Raw genomic sequence first — 17138 nt, 5'->3', positions numbered from 1 at the left:
TGTGTGACCTCTAGGCTTATTCTTAGTGGACAAAGTTGCACCTAGTATGAAGAACATGCTACTGAGCAGTGCTAGATGCCTTGAACGTGCCTGTAGTTTTTAATTCGTCTCCAGCACGGGACAATATTTGATGCCTAAGGAACAGGACAAACATGCTAGTGTTTTCCCAGCAGTTACTTATTTGTGGCTCAGCAGCTTTCTTAAGACAGAGGTATTGGTCTTTCTGTAGGTTCAGTAGAGATTTGCTAAGAAATGGAATTAAAATAATATCAGCTGTCATCACTTAATCTGATTTTGCATAAGTATAATTGTCAGGAAATGATCTTGTAGTGCATGAGAATGGCCATACGCAGATTTTAGTAAGACTGCGTAACTGAGATGTGTGGCAGGAAGTTTGAGTCAAATCTCAATTGTGACTCTCCCTTTCTGCAAATATGCATAATGAAGTGCACAACAATACTTTTCAGAAAATGCAATGCAGTAATAACCTAATTTCCATGCGTGTAGGTTGTCCTAATTTTTACTATACCTCATTTTGGTTATACCTAATACAGACATTTCTTGTGCAGAACTCTTCTGGTTTTGCTCTTGTCTCCAATACTGTTACAGGCACTCTTATTTTCAACCAGTAGTATAGCCCTAAGAGCACTTAAATTTGTAATTAACTGTTTTAGTTGCTAATTTATATGCTATTGGGTTTTACCAAATCCTGTGTTAGTCTGTGCTATGGATTAATTCCTGTTTACTGTGTAAACTTACCTAAATGGTTTGGTTTTCTGAGTATTAGTCTGTGGTGCTACACATCTGCTGTAGACAAATGTTTAGCTTTTGTGTATTTGTTCATGTAATTAGATTGTATCATAAAGCATTTACATAATGGAAGTTTAACAATGACTTTGGTGTGTGCTTCTCTACCTTTCTTTTTTACATGTTGCTTTTATGCTTGAGGACGTGTGAGGCATAACCAGGGTGGTGTCTTGTTGAATGACCTCCAGGATTCTTTTGTCAAATTGATAAGCACCACAGAGGTGTCCAAAGTGTTTCTGGATCTTGAACAAAATATTTCCTTTCCCTGAAATCTGTAGAAGGTCATGGTTATAAAAATCTGTCTGCTTGCAATTCCCATCTCTATTCAGTTTGCAGTCCCCAGGGTGTAATTGCACTCATGTCTTTTGCAGACAATCTTCAGTTGTAGACAAGGCTAGAATTGTTAATGCATTGTATTACAAAAAAAAAAAAGAAAATGAAGTCTTTTTATCTTTTTTACATATCATAAATTAGACACTTCGGTTTCTTTTCAAGTACTTCCAACTTTCATAATGGGGCACCATCTCCTGGGTGTAAATTGTGGGTTTGTGTTGGGTCATGTTTTTCCAATTTTTATGTAAATCAAGTTCATCTTGAAATGCATTGGGCACTTTCTCTGGTATCTATGTTAGCACTGAGCCACAGTTGCTCACGTGAGGACATTAATGTAACTAAGAAAGCCATGTGAAGCTATGGAACAGTTGTGTGAGTCTGCGTTGCTTTTGATTACTGTAGTTCTTGCCCTGGTTTTAGTTTGGGGTGGTTTTACAATGCTTGCAATGGTTGGAGTGTTGGGTGGAAAACAATGCAAAAAGGTGATTTCCTTTCTGTAGTTACTGTCCTGTTTAAAGATTATTGTCTAAAATCAGTAGATGTGCTTAATAGAAAGATGAACTTAAGCTGTTTCTTGTGAAGCAGGTGTGTTTAGAACCATTGGGATATTGTGGGCGATAACACTTGGGTTTTAATCTGTAAAACTGTAATTATTCACTTTATTAGTAGAAGTTTTCTGAAACAGTCTCCTGTTCTCTTTAGCTCGTTTCAATTCCTAGTTTATATTTGATGTTTCTAAGGTTACTTATGTGTACTATTTAATGTTACAAGCATCTCTGTGCACAGGTAAAGGGACATTCCTTTTCACGGTGTTAGTTTTTGTATTCCTTTTCCCTACACACACTGAGCAAATATACAAATCAAAGGTTTTGCAAGCAAAATGTTTTAACTAATCAGAAATCTTCTGTAACCTTTTTTCCAGAAAAGAGCAATTGCTTGAAAAGATAAGGAGGGTTGCATTTCAGCCATGGCATATTACACAAAGGACGTGAGATGTCCGTGGAGACCCCAGTCTGAGAGCAGATTTGGGATAAACCAGTCAAACGTACAAAATGAAGACAGATCTATGTATTTCTAATGACGCTTAGGCTGATAACTGGTTTTGACCGCTTTTATATTCATAGACTTCTGGTGAAACACGGATTCCTTTATTTATCAGCTAACCTTCTTGGACAAAGTATTTCAGCAAACTGGTCTTTGTCCTCCCCCATTGCTTTGTTTACAGTTGGGTGGATGCTTGCCTTATTCTTCCTCTTGAAGGGAAATCCACCACTCCCTTTTCATTAGAATTTGCAGCCATGGCTTAAAGAAGGGATCCTTTACTTCAGCTCTTCGGGCCTTCTGAGATCTTACAGGATTTTTCCTGATGAATCTTTCCATTTGATAAGAGTTTCACTAAAATGGTTGTGTGGTTAAAGAACACGTTGTACTTCAAAGCATATCCAGTCTTTCAAGAGCGATGTGCCAGAATTTCTGTATATTTCTCGCTCAAAAGATGAAACCACGTCATCCAGCCACATGTGAATTGATTCCTTGAGCCAAGTTCTTTCCTGCAGCTATTCCATGAATAAAAAACCCCACTGTAAACAGCTTCTCTTAGGACCGCTAGCTACATCTTATTAGACACTCAAATGCAGTTGTTTCAAAGCCACCAAATATGTCAAAAGGAATGCACTGTTTAAGAAAACTGCAGAACCCAACATGCATTTTGCCTTACCAGTCTCTGTCTATAGCTTAGGTTCTGCTTATTCCAGCCATTCCTGCTGCCTACCACACATACACACTTTCAGCAGCTGGGAGACCACATTTTCACCTCTTTTGTGTATCAGTCTTGGTCTCCTTCATCTTTTTTTATCAGTGAGTCCATGAATAAGCTACTATGTTTGGGTTTCTTGTTAATGCAAACGTAATTTTTTGCTCTATGTTCTTTTATGGCCATTTGTGTGCATATTTCTTTGAAAGTATTTTAGCTCATGTCATTGTTTTGCCTTTCTCATTAACAGGTTTTTAGGAAAAAAAATCCTTGTATAAGCAGCAATTTAATAGCATATCTACAGAAGTTTGCATAAAAGAGGAAGTCAGCTATTTCCCAGTTACTTTAAGTCTTCCGTGCAGTTTTTTGGTATGCTGGCTCATTTGAAACAATTTCTGCCAGCAATGTTCAGTGTTAGGAGGTAGGTTTTGTTTGTTCTGCAGTATCTTACTGGAATGAGGCTTGACTAGTAATGAAATCTTTTTCATAAATTATTACAAGCATCAGTCTGCAAAAGAACTGCATCTAGAAGTGTGGTCCACTAGTTTGTGCGTAACTTTTCTCTTTGCATAGGGACTTTGTGACAGAGAACTTGTGGAGCTTAGTTTGTGTGAAGCTGCAGAGAGGGGACACCAGGGGGCAGCGGAGGCATTTATGAATGGCAAAAGCCCTGGTTTGATCCAGTCGTTGGAGATTTACAAAGAAAACCACAGATAAGGAAAACTGTGATTATTTCTTTGTGACTCTTATTCAGCCCACTCTGAACAGATCTGAGGAGGTCAGCAATAGTGTAGATTCCTTCCCTTTTCCTAATTCCAAAGTTTTTCCAAAAAACTTTGAAAAGAATGGAAGAGTGCCTCAAAAACAGGATTGTATGCTGGTTTTGTGATGTAAACTATTGGGTAATCTTAATGTATTGCACAATAGAGATTCTTCTCTACTCCTCCCCTGTAACCCTGCAAGTATGGATTTCAGAGGTGTCTGCTACCTAAGTTATGCTGGATGCTATATATGCAGTAAAATTGTACCTGTCCCCGTAATTTCATACTGTAGAATGACAAATACTGCTTCTTATGGATACAGGGTGAGGATATGAAAGAATAAATTTAGTGGTATGTGAGGAGAGTACACCAGTAACTGCTCAACCAAACTGACTTGTCCTTTCTGGCCTTGCAATTCAAAAAGCTTTACAGGTCTTCAGCAACAGAAATTTATTTCTAAACCACACTTTAAGGCTGTTTTCAATCCTTTTTAATCCAATCTTCAGTAGGGCAGATTACTATATATCATGCATATAGTGTGTGTATTATAGCTACATAAGGATTATATATTCTAATCACATCTGGATGGTGAATTATTGCTGAAATTACGTGTTCTGCCCAGCACCAGAAATTCAAAACAATACCTAATCATGAAAATAGTATGATTTAAGAAGGTTAATGAGTTGGAAATAAAAGCACTAAAGTTTTCTAAAAGGAAAAATCAGGGGGTTTGAAACACCCTCTCTTCTTTCTCTGTGGTGTTGTTTTGGGGTTTTTTTAACAAGTGAATATGATTAAAAAAATAATTGGACTATTATGTGTTTTCTCTCTCCCTTCTTACCATAAACTTACTGTGCAGACAGTCTTTATATTTTACTTGAACTGGTGTTGTTTGAACAGTAGACTTGGATTTATTTTGCATTAATCTAATTTGTACTTAATGTCAAGTGCTGGAACTGTCACCCATAATGGGCCATATTTGGGATATGGTTGTGGTTTGCTAAAAACCTGCGCTGGCTGGTGTAAAGTTACAACACAGAGATGTAGAAATACCTTTGGTTTTAAACGTGGTCTTGACACTGGGAGATGAGTGGCAGGATTTCTTCCTAGCATTGTCTGACTTGCCAGTGATCATAGGTGGTTTGCTTTAGTGGAAACATTGAACTCATCAAAATAGATGGGATTAGCTTGAGATCCATCCAGTCCAGCATCTGTCTCTGAAAATTGGCGGTAACAGACACTTCAGAAGAAGGTGCAAGAATTCTGTAGCCGAGTGTGCAGGAACCTGTTTTCAACACTGGATCTTACCTCCTGTGCTAATGACTGATCTGAATTGTGAAGAACTTGCTGTCTCAGTGTACAGTATGATATTAATTTGGAGGCCCATAAAGCTCTAAAACTCTTCTTGAATCTTGATAAGATTCACAGTCTCATCTATTTCTATTTATGTGTAATGTGAAAAGCATTTTCTTTCACTGTATTTTTGAATTTCCTACTATTTTAAATTTAAATTAATTTGGTCTAGTGTTATGAGGAAAGGATAACAGTGTCTCCTGAATATTCAGTATGTTCTGTGTTTGTATCACATCTCCTCTTACTCATCTTTTTTATGGTAGTGATTCACTGTCTTTGCTATTCCAGAGCTTTAATTATGTTTGCTGTCCTCTGAATCTCCTCTAATTTTGCAATATACTTTCAGAGATCCTTCTGTCTTCTTCAGTTCCCTGGTTCCCATTTTCCTGTCTTGTATATTTAGCTTTAAGCTGCTTAAAGTACTGTTACAATGGAAGCTTCTAAAATTGTGATTAAAATAATATCTGGTAAAATAGAACCAGGGTTCTTCTGAGGGAGGTCATATAGAAATGCGTGGTATTATTAAACTAACTGTACTCTGAACAGGGTATAAATAGCATTAGTTAGAGTATGAGGAGAAAATGTAGGAAAGCTCTGTAAGGGGAACATCTAGCTGAGTTCAGCACAGTAGCTGTGCTTATGAGGAAGATGATGTCTGGGTTTTGTTACACAGAAACAGGCTGCCTATTTTTATGCCTTTACCACATCTGCGTGTTGGGTGCATGCAATCTATCTGTTGCAGACTGCTAAGAGGTAGACTCAGAAAATGTCTTTCCTCCTCTGCATCTTCGGGTTTGGGGCAGGAAGTTAATATAACTTTCTATACGCTCCTCAATGGCCTGAGTAACAAACCTGGAAGTGCAGCACACCGGTCAGGTCCTTTTTCTGAATTCTGATCAGTAGAGGAGGAAACTTTTGGGTGGTTTTTTTTCTTTCGCTTTTTGCAAAGCAGAGGAAGAAAATGGTAAGCTGTAGTCCCAGCTGCAGTACCACCTGACCCCTGGAGATGCATCACTTGTCACTGAGCTTCACTTTTTTCTAGTGGTGCATATCCTGCCTTGATAAGCGTTAAATTTACTGGGGTACAAAGAAGGAACTAAGGTAGAGACTTCTCCTTTCTTTTATCTGGATCCTAAATTACTTGCAGTGCTATAAGCCTTAACCAAGTGTGACACCTGAACATTGTTGATTGGATTTCCCTAGAGCAGTTCACTCATACCTAGACAACTAGTTTTATCTAGAGAAATTATCCTAAAAGGTCAGTTTGTTGCATTTTCCAACCTTTTCCTTAGTTTTGAGGCTCAGCAATGAGAAAATCACTATTAACGCTTCTACAGAGGGTAGCATTTATGAGGCCTGGGTTAGGCTTTATGACTGCAAAAGCTTATCGGCTCTGAGATGGATTCAAAGCTGTATCCAATCTTGTCAGTCTTCAAAGGCACCCTCAGATGACTCTGAAGATTTGCTGAAGTCTGCTGGGCTGTGCAGCCGTCTGCCTGTTGGTCACACGCCGTGCCAGGTTAAACTTGCTGCACACAGGGCTGGCTACAGTCATTGTCTGCCGAATGCACAATGTACAGGGGTCTTACGTCACTGTACTGGGAGAAAGGTTACAGTTTGGTTAGTGGGCAGGAATGCTTTATTATCCTGTTGCTTTCCAAGTGAGACTTTAATGGCTGATGCCACTCTGTTTCAGAGATGAGTTTTGAATGATCTCATCCTGGTGATTTTCCATGGCCAGGTTTTAGTACAATGTATTACTGCAATACTAATTTATATCCTGCATCTGAGACTGAAGAAAACTTGATAAATTTCACACACTTGGAAATACACTTCTTAAGATGTCTGCAAATCACCTACTTGGAGCTCTGGTGATAGAAGCTTTGAAATCTGGTGTGTTTCTGGCTAAAGCTGCACAACTTTAGTCATCCTTGAACAGACTTTGAACAGTGCGTTCTGCTGGGTCACCGCTTGCAAGTCACCAAAAGTGGGGCTCACAAAGACAAATAATATGAGAGAGAAAAATGGTGTCTTTCACTGCCTGGATATGTCACCTGTATAAAATATTTGATGAGCTGTCTCATTTCTGGACTTCCTTCTCTCCAGTCTCACAAACAGAGGGTACGTGCTTTAACACTGTATGGTGCCTTTTCAGTGTGTAACATGTTTCAGGTGTTTGCCTTGCAATTCTCACGCATCATCTAGTTTCCTTCATTCACTTCTAAGCTGTTGACATTTGCTGGAGCAGAATACGGTTTTCAGACCGAGAACGTCTTTCAGAACATTCATTCATTCAGCATCATGTCTGAACATTCCTGGTTATAACATTGAGGTTCTGGGCTGGCAAAGAAAGGGAGTCAGGAAAATGTTTAACTTGCTGTATTATTGAAATAATCTCAGCAAATAATTTTCCTCTTAAACTTGGCAGGAAAGATGCACCTAGTTTTCTTGATGTTCCAGGGGAGAGAATGGCAAAAAGTACTCATCCTATAGAGCAGACTTTAAAAACAATGCTGTGTGAAGCACGTTAATAACAGGTTTTAAGGAATTCCAGATCTTACAGAGGTAAATGAGGGAGGGTTTTGTTTGTTTTGTTTTTCCTTTTCCTTTTGGAACCTGAAATCATCTTTGTATGAATGAAAATCAGTCAGGAAGGACATAAGCTTTATTTGTATTTCCTTCCATCTTCCTTCTTGGATTCACGTCAGTTCCTTTCACCTTCCCCTAATGCTCCTCTTTTTCCTTCTCTTACCAGAATCTGTTTTATTCCCCTAGCACAGGCAGAAAACTGCAGAGCGGCAGCACAGGAAGGAGTGAATCCTGGGCTCGCCCTCAGTAAGACTAGGCAACATCAGAGAGCTTCTGGTGAAATTCCCCTTGTCTCTGCCAGTAGCGTGCAGAGGAGAGAGTGAACAGACGGGGGAACGCGCAGCTCGGGATATGCAGGTGGAAGGAAGTAAAGAAACTGAGCTGACTTGGAGAAAAACTAGCAAGAAAAAAGCCTTAGGAGCACATCCTGTCCTGTCTCATGCATGTCATGTTTGCACGTGCAAGCACATATGCAGAGGAAGGCTTGTGTGTTCCCAGCGGCCTGATAGGGTACTGTCTGGATTTAAAGCTTCCTAGTCATCAGGCTCACCTTTTCTATTAGTTGTTGTTATCCAGTCTAATAGATCTGCTTTTCTACATTTTAAATTAATAGCCACAGATTCACATACGTGCCCGTGCAATGAATGAGCGAGCATGTATGTACTTGAGTGCATGAAGGTGTTTACACCTGTCTGTTCGTTGCAAGGGGTCTTTTGGGGATGTGGATTTTTGGGATTTACTTCAGCATGATCCCCTGCAAGACATTTGGGGCTGCTCCCAGCTCTGAGCCTGTAATGGCTCTTCTAATTACAGGGACATAATACTGCATGGTTTTGTACAAAAAGCTGCAAGGAAGTGTTTTGGTTTCTTAAGATGATAACATAGGAGACTGGTATGGCTCATTAAATATATAGTAGCAATAATTTTAATTTATATTTGGAAACAGATTTTCCCGAGAAAATCTAAATAACTTTGGATATCCAAACTACAGTGGAATTCTAAAGTAATCCCCTAAAGTATTGTGGAGTTGCTATGGAAACATGCAGGTGCTCAGACCGATATTATAGAATAAAAAGATAATGTATAATTATCTGGGGAAAATTAATTGTGCTTTCACACATAGGAACTACTGTATGTATTGTCATAACTAAAGACAAAAAAGAGGGCATGGTTGTACAATGCATGTTTTTTACCATTTGGGATTTCTGCCCCACACACACTTTTCAGATCTTCCTGCTAAAAGGAGTAAAAGTATTTCTGAAAAGCGTAGTCTTAAAAACTATATGCTAGATCTGAGCTGCTTCTAGAGAGATTTGGAGTCTCCTGGGCAGAGAGGTACTTCTCGTATTGTGACTTTAAACAAATTGAATATATTGTTCATGGCAACTATTTACGATGGCCACAGGCGTGTGCTCCCAGTCCAGATCCCATGTGCAGGGCATCGGGCAGCTCTTTCTCTAGACCCATCAGTGTCTTCAGCTAAGCATGACATGCATTTCTAGGCGCATATTCCCCAACTATGGTTTTCCCTTAACTTTGAGCCAGAGGTATCCAATTAGCAAAGTGGAGATGTTCTGTTCCCGTGATTTTTTTAAAACCTTGTATCTCCTACTGGGACTGTAACAGCAGCGCTAGCCAGAAGAATTTAAGATTTCCATTTGACTAATGGCCTTTAGCTTAAGTTTATTCTTTCTTCCCTATTTTTTAAATTAGTGGCAAATTTGGGAGGAGGGAGGGAACATTTGCAAAGGCTTAGGTTTGCATTTTTTAGTGAGGCCTTGAGGCATGGCAGGGAGGATGTTCCACGGTAGTGCTCTTCAGCATTGAGGCTTTAGTCCTAGCTCTGCAGTCCTGTGTTCAGGAGGTTGTTGCTGAGACTTTTAACTCAAGAGTAACACATGTTAAAATACTAGACAAGCTTTTCTGGGAAAATGTAAAGACTGTGGAGTAATAATTGCAAAACACAGGAAAGGCTTAGATCTCCAAAGGAATTTAGGCACTTTGCTCCCCGTGAGAATTAAGGGTGTTGTACTGGTGGCTTATGGCGACTTCCTTCATTTCAGACCTAATCATTAGTTACTCTGCTTTGCCTGGAAAATCTGCCCTCTGTGCAACTGTATTTCTGTATAATTTCTACTCTATTCCAGTTGTGTCTCCAGGCCCCTTTTCTAGTCTGGCACGTGGTACTGGGTGGTGAGCCATGCTGTACCCACAGTGGGATACAATCCTAGCCTGAAAAATAATTTAAAAAAAAAAAAAAAACACAAAAAAACAGACTGAGAGGATGAAGGAGGAAAACAGCCGGCTCTGAGATGTCCCCGTGGCCTCAAGGTAAGCCAGCAGTACAGTTTAGGATGGAAATTGATTCTCTTTACAAGCCAGCGTTACAATACGCTGCCGATCAAGGGGAGATGATTATCATCATATATGCACGTTACTATACCCTCTCTTGTAAGAGGATACAATCTAAGTATCTGTTTTTTAACTTCAGTCTACATAGGACTAAATAGGAGTTGTAGACACGCTCTCCTCTTCGCAGGAGGACGCAGTGTACTCTGTGGGTGCTGCTTCTCCCACCCTCACTACGTGGGTGTTCTGGGTCCTAACGTGTAGTGATACAATTTCAGTGCAGCTTTTGGGCGCTGTGCAAATCTATTGCAAGATGTTGTTTTTCTGTAGGGGGTAGTTGTACTCTGCATCAAAAGGAGTTACCTTACCCATTTTATGCTTTTCTCATGGTTCTCTAAAGGTAGATGTAATCTCCCTGAAGTTCTGTAAATTATTGATATGAAAAGGTGCAGACTCAGGAGATTAAAACTTTGACTAGGTTAGGTGAATGAACTTGCATGTCAAGTCATGATCTTTCCGTCTTTTCTGCCTGGTTTCTCTTTAATAGTATCTGCTTTTTTGTCTGTGCTGCACTGACAGAAACAGTTCAGCGAGGCTGCCCCTCTTCCCCTTCTTTTTCACTTATTCCCAAGTGGGATGGACACAGTGTCTGGACAGGAAAATCTCTCCCTTGGCATTTTCTCATAAAACTCTCACTGTTGTTTTTTTCCCCTGTGTAATTCACCTCAGTAGTATAGTTCACGTATTCCAGCATATCGCGGGAGATCTTTTTTATTACCAATTTTCCTCTTTGGGAAGAAATGAGTAAAGTATGCTACTTACCAAAGGGAAGTGTAAAATAGCAACAGAGATTATGGCACCCAGATATAGCTGTGGGGCAAATTGATTAGCATCCTTTTAGTCATTGAACCTTTTCATTTACATAATCTGCTGAGAAATCAATACATGCAGGTGAATAACTAACACAAAACACTTTCTAAAGGTGGCTATAAGCCACCTTCAGGCTTCAGGCATATATATTTACAAAAAAAAAAAAAGTTGAACGGCACCTTGTGGAGTTAGTTTAGCTATTTTCTTCTAATTCTGCTAAAGAGCAAGGCGTTCTCCCCTCGGACATGACATAAGCATCACTGTTGGTGGCAGGAGGAGGTCAGGCTGACAGCCGTGCCCGGAACCGCTGCGGGCCGCCCGCTTCGCTGGCCATTCTCACCTTCCCCTTCCCGGTAAGTCGCCGGCCCTGTCCGGTCCCCGGCCGCCCGCGCTCACCCAGGTGCCCGCAGCACCCCCGACCCCGCGGGGTGTCCCCGCTGGGAGGTGCGGGAGGACCGAGAATGAGGATGGCGGGGCCGCATCTCCGCGCCCGCCTGTCCTGACCGCGGCACCCCGGCCCGGGGAGGAGAGTTTAACCGTGAGGCGACGGGGGCGGGCCCTGCCCCGCCGGAGGGAGCCGCCTCCCCGGCCCGGCGCTGCCGCCTCGCTTCCCCGTCCTCCTTCGGGCCATGGCGGCGGGGGCGGGCCGGGGCGGGGCGGCGCTCTGACAGGCAGCCCGGCCGGCCGGGGAGCCGCGGTAAACAGGAGCTGGGCGAGAGAGCCGGGGGTGCCCCGGCCCCGCAGGAGTCTCCCAGCCCCCGGCGCCTCGGCCCGCCGTCCCCCCGGCCCCGGGCATGGGCGGCAGCAGCAGCCGCCGCAGTCGGAGGAGAAGCCGCCGGCCCGGGCCCTCTGCGGGGCACCAAGGTAGGGCTCGGCCGCCGCCCTGGCCGTGGGGAGCCGCCGCGGGGGCCGAACCGGGTCCGCGGCCCCTCCGGCGTGGGGAGGCCGGGTCCGGTGAGGCCGGGCCGCGGGGGGAGGGGGGGCTGCCCTGCGGTCCCCGCTCGTCCCGCCCCCGCGGGCACCACCTCGCCCCTCCGGCACCGGCGGCGGGGCCGCCCGCAGGTGAGGCCCGTCCGGGAAGCCGGTCGGTGCCGGCGGCCAGCAACAGGCAGCTGTGCCGGGGCGGCGGGGCCCGGCCCACGGCTGCCCACCCCCTCACACACGCAACCCACCGTGGGACCGGCCGCCGTGGCGTGGGGAGCCGGCCGGGGCAGCGGGGGTCGGCCCCGTGGGGCCGGGGCTGCAGTGGAGCCTCCCGTCTTTGGCCGGTGCGGAGGCTCCGCTCGGGAGAGTTCAGGGCTGTCCCTCTGCGGGAGTGGAGGAAACGGCACCTAATTCGGTGGTAAGAGGCTTTCCCACCCCCGCCCGCTTTGTCTGCTCAGCCTCGGCTCCTCGCTCCGGGGGAATTAGCGTTCCGTAAGGGGGGAGCGGGGGCGGATCAGCCGGGTGGGAGAAGGGGGCACCGTGTGGGCGCTGGGTCCCCGGTTTGGAGGAGGACCCGAATTTGCATTCGGTTAGCCGTGTGGAACGAAGACACATCGGAGATAAAACTGTCGGCAAGATATGCTGGTCACAACGTGTTCGCAACGAAGTTTCACGGGAGACTGAGAAATAGTCAGAATTCTTTCATGCCTCCTGGAGCTAGTTGGCAGGTAGAGTAACGCTCAAGTTGTTCTGAAGTGTAACGTTTTAACTTCTCCTCTTCTTAGTACACTGTACGTGCAAGCAAAGCTAGAATTGTAACGTGCCAATGCAAAATCAGTTTGTTTCGAAGAGGGCAGACGGCTTTGGCTCTGGACTTAGCAAAGGACTGGTATGCTCTGAGCACAGAGGGTTTGTGGAATAACCCAGCAGTGTAAACACAGAAGGGACAATTTAGGTAGAGCTCAAGGGAGATGGAAAGAGATCTAGGAAGGAAGATGGGTGTGGAAGAGGAGAGCTGGTCTGACAATAACACTTCAGCTGAAGCAGCAGCACTCTCTATCAACTTCTGCTGCTGAAATTAGTTCTGGAATAGAGTCGGATGAGGCCGAGGTTGCTCCAGTAACAGCCCTAGTCAGAAATTTTCAGAGGGAAGTTTTCTTTGAAAAACGCTTGTTTATCAATCCAGAGATGTTTTCTTTGAAATCTATCAATGCTGATGAATTTCCACTGATGCAGAGTTCTGCTGGATCTGCCTCTGGACCAGGATCGCTGGAAACATCAAGGTTCTGGCCCCAGCACCAGGATAATGCCTGCTGAGGGCTGCTGGAAGCTGCTTAGCTGTCGCCCAAACTGCTTGGTGCCAGACTCCCCCGAGCAGCCCTGTATCTGCTCAGTAAAAGTGACGTTCCCCAGGATTTGATTCTGCTACGGTTGCTGGAACCGATAGGTCTACCAAAGACTGAACAACTGCCCCTCTGCTGGGAACTTCATGTGACTTCGGTTACAGTCTGATGTGAACTTAAAATTCACAGTTCACTGAATATTTGTTGTGATGGTGTTGGCTTTTTTTGTTGTAACTGGGCTTTCACCTAGCCCTAGTGAGTAGTCTTGCTTATAGAGGTAAACTAGTTGAAAAGAAGTGATTTTCTCTTTTGGAGTGTCATACCACAAGAAAGGCTGCAACCTTTTTCATGCCTCAGTGTATGGATATGTGGCCAGAACTGGTGGAGGTGTCCAGGTGAGGCAGTTATGATTCCAGTGCTAGAAAATCCACCTCTTCCCTGTCTGCTTTTGCCCGGTCTTAAGTTTTATGAGGATAGATTAATTTAGCAGGTTGGTTGAACTTTCTGTATTTCAGGATGAGATTTTTTTTTTAATGTTTTTTTTTAAAAAAACTTCTGTTATTTTAAGTCTAACTTTTTGGACAAGCAGCTCTCCCACGTTCAAGGGTGAAAGGACTCAATCTTCCCAGCTGCCAAGGCCGTCACACGTACTTTGGGCAACGTACTGAAGTCTCTTCTCTGCCAGCCTGATTTCCTTATTGCTCTTCCAAACAGCAGTATTAGTGGGGGAGGCAGATCAGTGCTGGCGTGCGGCAGCTCCCAGTAGTAACGCTGCTCAAGGAAGGAGCGGTAGATTCTTCTTACAAGTCCTGAGCTGATTCTGCTGTCTAAGAAAAAGGAGTCACCTGCTCTGAGTCCTTCCTGCTACACACCTCAGAAGCAGTCAGCCCTAATGTCACTGACTGATGGTGAAGAATAGAGCGAGCACGGCCATTTGCCAGGAAAAATGAAAACAGGAATGAAGTGTCCTCTTTTTATTTGCTTATTTTATCTTATTTTTTGTTCTGTTTTGCTCTGGTCCTGCCCTTCTTCTCTTCCTCCAAAAAGGAACTCATGATTCTGTAGAAGTGTCTAGCTAGTATTCTGTAAGGGGCTGTAGCTGGGCTACTTTAAAATATAAACAGGCTTTGAAGGAAGGAGCTTGCAGGAACCCTGGACATCATTGTGCTTGGACTGTGCATGTGGCAGACAGGTAGTGAACAGCAAAGCTATAGAAGGCTATAAAGAATGGAAAACTTCGAGTCTGGGAAAAACTTCACGTTTAGGGCAAAAGGTATTAGGTGGGAAATCTTCCTGGGGAACAGGCTGTCCAGTTACTGCCTGCTCCAGTTCTTTCTCTGGAGCATCTGCATCTAGCTGCTGCAGGAACCAAGTGAACCACATAAACCACGCATCTGATTCACCGTATGAATTCCCATAGCGAGGCGGAACTCGTGCAGGGTTTGCTGTGACTGCTGTGTTGCTGACTTGTGCATTGACTGCAGGGATCTGGTGGCAGCTTGCTTTGGCATAGCAGAGCTGGCATTAAACTTGCTGGCTGGGCTTTGTTAGTAGTGAAGTTTCACAGCTCTGTGTCCTTGAAACCCTCTTTGCCAAGTTAGGGCCACTTTTACTAGTTCTGTTGTCTGGCTTTTACTGAAAACACCGGTCGCGCAAAGAACTCATAATTTCCAAAACATTCTTTTTCACTGCTTACCACAATATTTTTTGTGGGTCTTTTATCAAAGAGTCTAACCACATTCATGTGAAGCATTAAAAAGCCAAATAACAGATTACATTGTGTTTATTGATTCTGGGGTAGGTAAATGGATAAGAGCTCTTGCAAGTTCAGTCTTTTAGCAATTAAAGATACCCTTTAAGAACAGTGTTATTCTTAAATGTAACTAATCACCAGAGAGTTCACAAACAGCAAGAGATAATCTCAACCATCCGCAGTTTCTAGTACTTGCAATTTCATCCCCCAGGGACCAGGGGGAAGGCTGGCCTTTATTATGTGCCCTGCTGGTTATCTGGTTTGGGCCATTTTAGATCAAAGATGTATGTAAATTACTGTTCAACTTTTCTATCTTTTAAAATAGGTGCCTCTCTGGAGTTCACCTTCGATACTTGCAGGCAAGTGGGCCAGCTTGGTAGCGTATCTTGAATTTAACCAGAGACCTGGCAGAATATCATGGCTTATTGAACTCGACTGAAAACATTTTTGGAAATTTTGATGCCAGGTGTATGTCTGATAGGTAGAAAATACTAAAACATTCTAGAAATTGTGGGCTGAGATTTTCCATAGTTTGGTGAAATCAAGTCAACTAGTAGATGAGCACTTTTTCCCTGGAGATTCATTTCAGGATCCCAGTTGTAAACCTTGCAGAATATGTGGCCAGAATCAATATAGAATATAAATATTGTATATTTTGGGGTAGATAAATCCTATGTATCAGTTAGGTATGCCTTGATATCTGCCCCTTAAAGTTTCTGCGTGTCCTTCAGAGGGCATTAGGAGGACAGAATGCATGTCACTAGTGCAGTGTGCAGGTGAGGCTGGTCATGAATAACTGCCCCAGAGTTTCTCCTTGGGAAAACAGGCATTGGATTTAGGAACATCATTTAACAGGTGACTGAAAACAACAAAAGGGTGAGTTTGTCCCCCAGTTTGTCCGTGTCTCCAGTAAAATCATGTGTTTCCACACCATCAAGGTTCATTACAAGGAATAAAAATATTCCCAGCTGTTCTTCCTGGAGCAGGCAGTTTGACTTCCATCATGTCCTGGACGCAGGACAAGAAACATTTCTCTTGGAATCAAAGGGTCAGTTGGATAAGAGAGAGGGGAAGGAAGGAAAATAGAGAAGGATCTAGGGTGACGAGCTAAAAATGAAGGGAAAAAAATGGGTACAAGGTTACAGACCAAGCTGCTAATTTTTAAAAAGGCATACCAATCCTTGGTGCCTCCCTTCCTCTCAAATGTACTTTGCTTTTAAAAAGCCTTTCAGTTCCTCTTTATTGTGTGTACTGAGCCTGCAAGGAAGAGCATCTGTAGGAAAAAAACCAACTCTTCTCGATAAACACATAGGCTTCCCCTGGGTCTGATCTGCTGATTCTAATGACCAGCATAATTTGTCACTCAGCCTTACTTACTGCTCATAACTCTGTGCCTTTGGTGCAGCTTGAGGAGGGGGGCCGTGCGTCTGTTCTTGTCGCCGGAGTTGAGTTTTAAGTTCCGCTTTCTTGTTGCACAAGAATTTGTGTGGGGACAGCAGTGGGTGTCCATGTACTGCTGTGACTCCTAGCTCTGAAAGTTACTGACTTCTAGACATGGCTTTTGGGTGAATTTTGCCTGTGGAAGATCATTTGAGTGGTAGTAACTGAACAGGAAGCAACAGCCTCCCTGTGTACAACCTGCCCCATAGCACCAGTTAAATATTGAGGAAGTATTCCAGTGGGAGGTGTCCCTGCCCATGGCAGGGGGATTGGAACTAGATGATCTTTAAGGTCCCTTCTAAACCATTCTATGATTCAAATCTTGCTACTGTAAGTGCTTCTCTTGGCAGCAGGGCTGAACCTGGCCTTTACCTTCCTGGGAGACGGGAGGTGATGTCACAGGGATTATTATCAGGAGCTCCTCCTCTCCCAATTACTGCAGGGCTTACAAAAGGGATGCCTTTGTTTAATTTCATTCATGATGACCTCTTGAAGCATCTCTTGGTGGAAGAGTCTCCTTCGAAACCAAAGGGGGCTGTAGCAAGACAAAGAGCCTTCTCTGCCTATTTATATTTGCTTTCACTGTCACTGGCTCCTCACGCCATCCAGGACAGAGGATTAATCTCTCTGATCCCTCTATTTCTAGTTGTAAAAGCGCAGTGTGCTATTGAGGGTGACTCACTACTAGGCCAATCCTTGTTATAATCTCTTGTAACTACGAATGCATCAGTCAGAAGAGGAAGGCTCATGGAAAAATGTGGCATATTTCTGTGTATATTTTTTTTTTCTGTGTGTATATATATTTTTATGGGAAGACTGATGGATTTGAAATACAGGGAGTGATGCAATACAGGGCTCTGCCG

The 17138-nt window shown here is 43.5% G+C and overlaps 1 protein-coding gene across 6 annotated transcripts in view; it reads left to right on the top strand.

Annotated features, from left to right (window-relative positions):
• Positions 1-17138, top strand: part of MARCHF8 (membrane associated ring-CH-type finger 8) — a 116799-nt gene that overhangs the window by 6967 nt on the left and 92694 nt on the right. For 2 of the 6 annotated variants that reach the window (XM_074590058.1, XM_074590051.1), the window contains exon 1: positions 11472-11679. The exons of 1 other annotated variant lie outside the window; for it this stretch is intronic. In XM_074590058.1, coding sequence (XP_074446159.1) covers positions 11610-11679 — 70 coding nt within the window. In that variant the 5' untranslated portion in view covers positions 11472-11609. Of the gene's footprint in view, positions 1-11471; positions 11680-12074; positions 12158-17138 lie in introns of those variants that run through there. 3 more of the 6 variants (XM_074590059.1, XM_074590052.1, XM_074590053.1) reach the window with 2 other exon arrangements.

This window comes from Larus michahellis, chromosome 6 (genome assembly GCF_964199755.1).
Source record: "Larus michahellis chromosome 6, bLarMic1.1, whole genome shotgun sequence".
NCBI classification, from domain to species: domain Eukaryota; kingdom Metazoa; phylum Chordata; class Aves; order Charadriiformes; family Laridae; genus Larus; species Larus michahellis.
Note: the sequence above shows the minus strand (reverse complement) of the source record. Positions and strands in the feature narration are given on the sequence as shown.